The sequence below is a fragment of the Agelaius tricolor genome, unplaced genomic scaffold (assembly GCF_023055355.1).
Source record: "Agelaius tricolor isolate 1412-34295 unplaced genomic scaffold, bAgeTri1.0.p SCAF_41, whole genome shotgun sequence".
Classification (NCBI taxonomy): Eukaryota; Metazoa; Chordata; class Aves; order Passeriformes; family Icteridae; genus Agelaius; species Agelaius tricolor.
The window spans coordinates 937,334-946,831 of NW_027269301.1; the positions used below are offsets into that span (position 1 = coordinate 937,334).

Genomic DNA, 9,498 nt, shown 5'->3' on the forward strand with positions numbered 1-9,498 from the left:
TGGGATCTGGCACGGCCCCCAAACCCCGGAGCAGCTGTGCCGGGTGCGCTGATTTCGGCACCGGGCTACCGCACCTCGAGGGTCTGCGGCATCATCCTCCCACCCCGTGCACGAGGTGCCCAGCCACAGCCAGGGATGGGCATGGTGGGACAAAATTCAACTGCAGGAACCTGAGACAGGCCCTAGCACGAAGCCACAGGCAGGATTTATGATGGGAACTGGCAGTGCCCGAGCGAGGCCGACACCGAGCGGCATCACTGCGGGGAGTGGGGGCCACATCCAGGGAGAAGCGATGCTCCCGAGGGCCAGGGGGTCTGGGTACCTCCAATGCCAGCAGAGAGAACACACTGGAGCTGCTCTACCCACCGCCTGTGGCACCCTGCTCCATGGCCAGCACCAGCTGCCACAGGGCTCAGCATCCAGCAGGGACACAGGAGACACCCGAGGGGCTGCACCAGCCTGGGCCGGGCACCCTCTTCCTGCTGTGCCCACAGGACAGAGCAAAAACCCACAGCAAAGCCCCCCTGTGCCAGCCCCAGCCCTCATCCAGCAAACATCCCACCTGGAAGGAGCAACACCAGCATGGCCACAACCAGAGCCCAGCCACGTCCACACAGGGCAAGGGGCAGCCACAGACGCCCAAAACCAGCCTTGGGGAGCTCAGCATGGAGCCAAACTGGCTCCTGGATCACCAAATCTCTCCTGCTGCCATAGGAAACCCCAGCTGGGCCCTCCCAGCGGCCGCACGCCCGCAGCCACGCTCAGGCACAAGCAGGGAAATCAAAATCCCTTTGGCAAAAGTAGTCCCTGTTCTCAGCGCGTTATTTTTCAGCTCAAAGGACACAAAGGAATTTAAACACAGGGCATAAAGCAACATCGAGAAGGCAATTAACAGGGATTAATTGCGTGACTCACTGAAATGCAACACGAACGAGGCAGAAAAAGAATAAGTGATGTGGGGCAATGGGGCATGCAGGGTTTGCAGGGGGAGCTTGGCCGGGGGTCCCAGAGCTGGAGTGAAAGCGCCTTCCTTGGGGCACGGAGCAGGCAGAGCCCCCCGGCACGGTGGGGATGGAGCCAGACCATGTCAGAGCCATCCATCACCCTCCTCCCGCACAAAGATGGAACGGGAGCAAGCAGGACCCCCCCCGCACCGAGATCCGGAACACAACTGCGCCCCCAAAACCGCACCCCGGGAGGGGGTGAGCACCCGCGGGCATCACCGCTCTGATCCCGCTAAACGCCTTCTCGAACCTTCCCTCCGCCGCCACGCCTGGGGACACGAACACGCGGGGATGGGGACGGCGGCGCGGAGCCCGCGGGGCCGCGCCAGGAGCGCACCCGGGGCTCCTCCGGTGCCGCCGCTGCCGCGGGGCTCCTCCGGTACCGCCGCCGCCGCCGCTAGATGGTGCTGGGACCCCGCCGGACCCCCGGGCAGGGACGAGACGAGACCAGAGCGTGGGTTACAACCAAGAGCCGTTTATTAACAAAATCAGACTTACCGGGGCTCGTCCGCCCGCCCGGGGCCGCCGGTCCTGCCGCTGCGCCCGCCGCTCCTCCGGTCCCCCCACCGACATAAGGGGGGGACACGCGGGGTCCTGCAGCCCCCGGCGGGGCACGGCCTGGGGTGAGCATCACCCAACCGGTGTAGCCCCCCCCGGCCCCGGACACAGGGCAAAAAGAAAAAAAAAAATACCAAAAAAAAAGGAGTAAAATTAAAAAAAAAAAAAATAAACCACAAAAATTTTTAAAAGGAAAAAAAAATTTTTGAAAACCCCAAAGATTAAAAATAAGAAAAAAAATACAAAAAAAAATTACATCTGCAAGTTACAAATGCAGAGAACAGAATCCCAGAGCGATAAACGCAGAAGGGAAGGAGGAAAATGCCTTTTTTTTTTTTTTTTTTTTGCTTTTCCATGTGTGGCAGGAGTCATGCAAGAATTTCTCGGGGGAAATTAAGAAGGGGAAGGAAAAAAAAAAAATTCAAAAGAAACAGAAGGGGAAAATCAAAGCCCCACACCTGCAGAGTAAAGAGGGGATTTTTTTTTTTTCTTTTTTTCGGGTTATTATTTTTTTTTTTTTTTGGGACACAGACTTTTTTTGCATACCATTGATTCATTGGTGTATAATGCACTTATATTCCCAGCTTTAAGCTAACATACAGTAATAAATACAGAGTCCAAGGAGGGCGCGGGGGGCTGGGGCTGAGCCGGTTACTGATATCCCAAAGCCGAGGCTGACGTGAGTCTTTGGCCGTAGAGAGCGTACGGGGAGTAGTAAGGTCCGGCAGCCGGCAAGGAGGGCACGGGCAGGGCGCCGGCCGTGGGCAAGTGGCTCTTGCCGTAGGGGTGGTACCTGTTTAGTCCCAAAGTGTGTGGGCTCCTCAAGGAGAGCGAGGCCGGTAAGGTGTTGGGGCTCCCGGGGGCGGCGGGCGGGAGGTGCAGGTGGCAGGAGGCCGCGGAGCCCAGCCCGGAGGTAGGGTAACCCGCCAAGAGTTTCTCGGCCCCCGGCAGGGCCGTGTGGGTCCGTAGGTGGGTGAGCAGCTCCTCCGAGGTGGCAAACCTCTTGTCGCAGGGTCCGCTGGCAGACACCCAGTTGCATATGTGGGGCAGGGGGTCGTTCTGCAGCATGAAGCCGTAGGTGTAGAGGGGGTGGCCGGGCAGGCTGGGGGTGCCGCTGGAGGAGAGCGTGGTGTGCACCGAGTGCAGGGGGTGCGTGGGGTACACCAAGGGGTATCCGCTCTTGAGGCTGCCGGGGTCGTGCACGCAGCTGGAGCAGTTGCTGGAGCCCAGGTGCGAGGCGCTGTGGTAGCTCAGGCAGTACGGGTCCCGGCATAATCCCTGCATGAAGGAGGGCGGCGAGGCCCCGGTGAGCGGGCTGGAGCTGGGCGGTTTGCCCGGCAGCCCCAGCGCCCCCGGCAGCTGGCTGCCCACCAGCCCCGGCTTGGTGGGGTCCAGCCCGGGCACGAACTGGGACGGGTAGCCGGCGTAGGCGCCGACGATGGAGCCGTGGTAGCCGATGCTGGAGGGCGGCAGGGGGAACACGGAGTGGCCCGGCTTGTAGGGCGACACGGGGGCCACATGGCCGGCGGGCGGCAGCGCGGGGGGCTCCGACTTGCGGCCCGAGGGGGGCTCGCCGTGCGCCCCGGCCTCCACCACCCCGCGCCCCAGCGCCCCGCCCGTCCCCTCGGGGCTGGGCTTGCCGCCTTCGGGCTCCTTCTTCTCCTCGGCGCCCTTGGGCTCGGGGTGCTGCGGCGAAGCCCCGCGGGAGCCGCCGGGCGAGGAGGCGGCGGCGTGCGGGGGGAACGGCGGGCACGCTGCGCTGGGCACCCGAAAGCCGGCCTTGTCCGCGCCGCCCTCCTTGCGGGGCTCCCCGCCGCCCTTCGAGTAGGGCTTGAAGCTCGACTTGTCCTCGGCGGGCGCGTCCCCGCTGCCCGGCGGCTTCAGCGCGGCGGGCCGGGCCGAGGGCTCCTTGTCGGCGGCGGGCGCGGCGGCCGCCACGGCGTTCAGCTTGGAGGAGGGCGGCGGGTCGGGCTTCCCGATCTGCGAGCAGGTCTGGGCCAGCAGCGCCAGCGGGCTCTTCTTGGCGTCCAGCTGCGGGCGGAGCGGAGCCGGTCAGGGGGGACCCCGACGGCGCCCCCGCACCGGCCTCCCCCCACCGCCGAGAGCCCGGGGCCGGGCCCGGCACCGAGCCAGGGCGCGGGGATGGGGGGGACGGGGCGGGGGGACGCGCCCGGCCGGGGGGAAGAGGGACCGGGTGGGGTGGGGGGGGGGGGGGAGCGGGGCTGCGGCGGCGGCGGGGGAGGGAAAGAACGGGGTGGGGGGAGCGGGGACGCCGGGCAGGGCAGAGCTCGGCCGGGAGAACCGGGAGCGGCGGCCGGGAAAAGCCGGGAGCACCGGGAAGAGCCCGGCCGGGAGAACCGGGAGCGGCGGCCGGGAAAAGCCGGGAGCACCGGGAAGAGCCCGGCCGGGAGAACCGGGAGCGCCGGGCTGGGAAGAGCCCGGCCAGGGGGACCGGGAGCAGCGGCCGGGAATGCCGGGAGCACCGGGGAGAGCCCGGCTGGGAGAGAACCGGGAGCGCCGGGCTGGGAAGCAGCCGGCCGGGGGAACCGGGAGCGCGGCTCCGGGGGTGCGAGGCGCGGTCGGGGGCGGCGGGCACTGACCTCGATGGGGCTGACGGGCGTGGAGGAGAGCGGCTGGAGGTACTCGGGGTGCAGGAGGTGGCCGCCGTGGGCGCTGAGCATCTTCAGGACGCGGATGGGCAGCCGGCTGGCCTGGCGCAGCGGGTCGGCGGGGGGCGGCCGGGGCGACGGGGCGGCCGCGGCTCCGCGGCTCGGCGGGGTCCTCGGCCGGGGCCCGCCGGGAGCGCCGCTCATTTGGGGCGGGGGAAAGGGGGGGGGTGCCCGGGCTCCGCGGGGCCGGGCCGGGCCGGGCCGGGCGGGCGGCGGAGCGGCGGCGGCGGCGGCCCCGGCGAGACGAAGCCCTTCCCCGGCCCCACCGACACGTCAAATAGCCCCGATGGCGGCCGCGCTCCGAGGGGGCCGGCGCCGCGCACCAATCCGCGCCCGGCCGGGCCCCCGGGGCGGGGAGAGCCGCCGGTGGGGGGGGCGAGCCGCCGCCGCTCCGCCGCCACCGCCCCGCGCCGCCGCGCGGGGGAGAACCGCGGCACCGGCCCGAGAGCGGCAGAGGCAGCGGCTGGCGCGGCTCGCCCGGCACGGCGTGGCGTGATGCCGCTGGCACGGCTCGGCATGGCACGGCGCTGCTGGCACGGCCTGGCACAGCTCGGCATGGCATGGCACTGCTGGCACAGCTCGGCATGGCGCGGCATGGCACGGCACTGCTGGCATGGCATGGCATGGCACGGCACAGCTCGGCATGGCACAGCGCTGCTGGCACGGCATGGCACTGCTGGCACAGCTCGCATGGCACGGCATGGCAAGGCATGGCATGGCTCGGCGTTGCTGGCACAGCTTGGCCTGGCATGGCGTGGCATGGCATGGCACAGCACCGCCGACACGGCGTGGCAAGGCATGGCACTGCTGGCACATCTCAGCGTGGCACGGCATGGCATGGCACTGCTGGCACAGGTCAGCATGTCACGGCGTTGCTGGCATGGCATGGCATGGTGTGGCACAGCATGGCACTGCTGGCACAGTTTACCATGGCACGGCTTGGATGACATGACATGATATGGCATGGGATGACTCTGCTGGCACAGTTTACCATGCCATGGGATGGCACTGCTGGCACACCTGGGCATGGCATGGCTTGGATGACATGGCATGGCATGGGATGGCAGCACTGGTACACCTGGGCATAGCTTGGCTGGGACACCTTAGCAGGGCATAGCATGGCACTGCTAGCACACCTTGGCATGGCTGGCACGCCATGGCACAGCTTGGAATGGCACGGCTCGGCTCGGCTGGCATGGCTGATCATGCTCAGCTGGCACATCACGGCATGGCACTGCTGCCGTGGCATGGCTTAGATAAGCTCAGCCTGGCACAGCTGAGCACCCCTGTGCCAGGAGGTCCTGCACCCAAAGCTGCACCCAGGGCCTGTGTCCTGCCACCAGCCAACACCTGTGCCCCCTCCTGGTGCCACCCAAGGTGAGGGGCTGACCTTAACTCAGGGCTCTCACAAAGTGAAATTCTCTTATGAACCCACAACTCCTTTTTTTCCAGGCATTTTCTCCTTTCTTTAGTTTGCTGAGTCCTAAAAATCTTCAGGTGCCAGCGCAGGCTGTTGTATAACTAATTAACTTCCAACAATTAACTTCCTATTTCTAGTTACCTTTTCCAGACATCCTTGAATTAATTCCACAAACCCCTGGGGCTTCAGTTTTGCAGGGGGGTGAAAAACAGCCGAGCTCAGCCAGGCTTTGTCCAGAGGAGCCAAGGCACACAAATAAACCCTGGAGCTCTGTCCGAGTGATGTCCTGCATGTGAGGTCCTGGTGGGCTGAGAGCTCCTTTCCTGGCCTTCAGGTGGGAGAATGGGGGCTGGAGGGGAGATGTGCAATGGGATGGGGATGTGGAGAGACAGGATAAAATCCTGGGGGCCAGGATGGGATGAGAATTGAGGAACTGAGGACCTTTGGCCTGAAGAAAGGCGATGTGGGGCCAGGTGCCCACTCCAGCCCCACCTCTGCCCTCCGGGGGTTTGTGTTTCAGGTCCCTCCTGCCTACGCAGAAAGGGAGAGGGGGAAAGGGGGAGAGACAGACACCTCTAATTAATCATATTAACTCCTGACAGATGCTTTATGTTCCAACAATGTTGCTATTATTAAGTTCATGTGCCCACCCCTCTCCAAGCCCGCTGCTCCGGGTTCTGGGAAAAAAGGCTTTGCTGGATTTCCCCAGTGAGTGCTGGCATCGCCCAGCTCAGTCCCGCTCGTCCAACCCCTATCAATCACACCCAGGGTCAGACCTGTCAATTCCCCCTCTTTGTGAGGCTTTTTTCTTCTCTTTTTTTCCCTCCCTCCCGAAGCTGACCGCAAGATTGATTCAATCCGGACAGCGGGATGTGAGCGGAGAGGCGCTGCCGCTCAAAGGAGCCATTCAAGGAAGGAGGAAACTGAAAAAAAGGCTTTCCTCAAAGTCACTCGAGTTGTTCGCCAACAACAACAGCAGCACGGCCCTCACCGAGTAATCCAAGATCAGGTGGGATGAGTGAGTAAGAGCAGCGTGGCTGGGGTGAGCGAGGGCAGGAGCAGCGACGCCCCCGGGGCTGTTTGTCCTTCCCTGCAATGCCCCCGGGGCTGTTTGTCCGTCCCCCGATCCTGGGGCCTGATCCTGCCCCGGTGCTGGCACACAGAGACCATTCTGGATCAGCTTGTGTTTGCTGGAGCAAAGCAAACAGCCCTTCCTTCATCAAAGGGGTGTCGTGGGTAGTGATGGATCCACGCTGGTGCCAGTCCTGGTGCAGGTTGGATCCTTTGCTCCAAAACCCACGAGGATCCTGCTTTTATTAAGAACAGTAACCAGAGGGGAGAAAGTTAAATTTCCCTGTTCCTGCGATGCCCCAGGGCTGTTTGTCCTTCCCCAAATCTCAGGGCATGCCCAAGGCCTGATCCTGGCACACAGAGACCGTTCTGGATCAGCTTGTGTTTGCTGGAGTAAAGCAAACAGCCCTTCCTTCATCAAAGGGGTGTCGTGGGTAGTGATGGATCCACGTCCTGGTGCAGCTTGGATCCTTTGCTCTAAAACCCTCAAGGGTCCTGTTTTTATTAAGGAGAACAGTAACCAGAGGGGAGAAAGTTAAGTTTCCCTGTTCCATGTCCAGTTCTGCTCCATGACAAGCCCCTCTCTGCTCGGAGCTTGCACAAGTTCAAATAAAAGCAGCGAGACCCCTGCCCAACAAAAATAACACCAGCACCAAAGGAAAAGCAAAATATTTGGAATAGAAGCAAAGCCAAAGGAGACCAGAAGCCTCAGGGAGTACTTTCACCAATGACTGATGATGTTTCCATCCCCAAGCAGGACTTGCCCTGGTTTGATTTTGCCAAGGACGAGTTCCCATGCAGAGCCCTAATGAAGCCCATGGACTCTGATGTCTTTGTGACCTGTGAAGCGAGGCTGGGGAAGAGGGAATCGGGTTTTTGTTTAACTTCAGGATCTTCCAGTAACTTGGGATGAGTCTGAGCAGAGAGTTTTGTGTCCCATCCTGAGTGCCAGGGGGTGCAGAGCAGGCAGGATGGAGGAGCTGCAGCCTGCACGGACAATTTGGTGGGATGAGATGAGATAAGATATGAATTTAAATCGCTGGACCTCTCCTCTGCTGGGCTTTGGCTCTGGAATAAACCTCTCCTGCCTCATTGCTGCTGGACACAGGTTAAGGGCAGACAGGATAAAGGGAGCTGGGGGGTGTGAGGGGTGTGGGGGCCAGGCTGGGATGGGTCCCACTGAGGTTCCAGTCACTGTGAGGGAGCTGGGGGTGGCTCCAGCCACTGCTGCAGGAGGAGGATGTGAGCACGTCCTAAATCCGAGCCTCTCTCTACCCCTCAGTGCCTTTGTACTCCTGATGTTCCCAGGTAAATCCTCCCTCATCCCCCCTAAATCTGCCCCTCAGTGCCTGTTGTACTCCTGCTATTCCCCAGGTGAATCCTTCCTCATCCCCCTAAATCTGCCCCTCAGTGCCTTTGTACTCCTGCTATTCCCCAGGTAAATCCTCCCTCATCCCCCCTAAATCTGAGCCTCTTTCTGCCCCTCAGTGCCTGTTGTACTCCTGCTATTCCCCAGGTAAATCCTCCCTCATCCCCCCTAAATGTGAGCTTCTATCTGCCCCTTTTACTCCTGCTGTTCCCTAGGTAAATCCTCCCTTGCTCCCCCCTAAATCTGAGCCTCTCTCTGCCCCTCATGCCTGTTTTACTCCTGCTTTTCCCAGGTAAATCCCCCCAAAATCTGAGCCTCTCTCTGCCCCTCAGTGCCTGTTTTACTCCTGTGTTCCCCAGGTAAATCCTCTCTTGCTCCCCCCCTAAATCTGCCCCTCAGTGCCTGTTTTACTCCTGCTTTTCCCAGGTAAATCCCCCCTAAATCTGAGCCTCCCTCTGCCCCTCAGTGCCTGTTTTCCTCCTGCTTTTCCCAGGTAAACCCTCCCTCACCCCCCTGCAGCCCCTCCTGCTGCTCCATGGCACCAAATCCTCCCGAGTCAGCGTTTTCCCTGCCCTGCTCCATCCCAGCCCCTCCACTCCCCACGCAGCACCAGCCCAGGCCTTGCTTTTAGCTGCAGAACAAGTGCATAAAAATGATCTTATTTATTACAGGAGACATGTTTTAAAACAACTGACAAAATTGCAAGATGTAAAACGACAAGCAAGTGCTTTTTCTTTTTTAAGCCCGTATAGACTCCTGGCAATGATAAAAATAGTGTTTTCTTTTTTAAAGTTGGAATTAATCTTTCTTTCCAAAGCAATCATGTAGCAGGAAAAGCAGGAAGACACTTGGATATTAACTGATCCTCGCTGGTGATGGTTAGTTATGGAATGGCCAGGACTGTTTCCCTCCACAGAGCCATTAATGCTGCAAACATTAAAGCACAAAAAAAGGTGAAAGGGGTTTTTTATTTCCCCCCTCCCCTGCTCCCTTGATGTGTGACTAACAGCTGCTTTTTCTGTGTGACAAATCAGTGGGGTCTTCCTGTTGTTGATGTAATGAAGCTGTTTCCTGGTGGGAAATTCTGAGGGCATAAATTGCACAAAGAGGGGGGAAGGAGGAGAACATCCCACACTCACCAAGGAGCTTTGCAGGGAGTTGGGAGTTTGGGAGGTTGGGGCCACCTCAATGGGACTTTTTTGGGGGGTTTTGCATCTTTATTTCCAGTTTTTGGCCATCAGAGGGAGGGGCTGCACAGCCCTGGGATGGAGCCAGGACACTTTGGGGAGTTCTCTCTGCTGACCCCCGTGATAACCACGGGCTGTGCCAAGCAGCCAAGCTCCTGTGCCTCAGTTTCCCTTATCTCTGAAGGTGGGGTGATGGCAACCCCCCAATCTCCATCACTGT

The 9,498-nt window shown here is 60.9% G+C and overlaps 1 protein-coding gene and 1 long non-coding RNA gene across 2 annotated transcripts; one reads left to right on the forward strand and one right to left on the reverse strand.

Moving 5' to 3' along the window:
• Window positions 1–1,459: 1,459 nt before the first annotated feature.
• Window positions 1,460–4,495, reverse strand: ZNF703 (zinc finger protein 703). Its single transcript, XM_071454704.1, has 2 exons — window positions 4,163–4,495; window positions 1,460–3,593 (listed from the first exon to the last, which is right to left on the reverse strand). Exons 1-2 carry the CDS (start codon window positions 4,373–4,375, stop codon window positions 2,214–2,216), a joined length of 1,593 nt encoding a protein of 530 aa, XP_071310805.1. The 5' UTR covers window positions 4,376–4,495; the 3' UTR covers window positions 1,460–2,213.
• On the forward strand, window positions 4,460–9,124 carry LOC139603772 (uncharacterized). Its single transcript, XR_011683799.1, has 2 exons — window positions 4,460–5,086; window positions 5,218–9,124. It is a non-coding gene; the product is annotated as an uncharacterized lncRNA (long non-coding RNA).
• The last annotated feature ends 374 nt before the right edge of the window (window positions 9,125–9,498 follow it).

What these genes read in the sequence shown, in the direction of transcription:
- ZNF703 (XM_071454704.1), bottom strand. Translation starts at nt 4,375, where the DNA reads ATGAGCGGCGCTCCCGGCGGGCCCCGGCCGAGGACCCCGCCGAGCCGC. An exon ending in CGCCCGTCAGCCCCATCGAG is followed by an intron (nt 3,594 to 4,162) that starts GTCAGTGCCCGC and finishes CTCCGCCCGCAG; the next exon opens with CTGGACGCCAAGAAGAGCCC.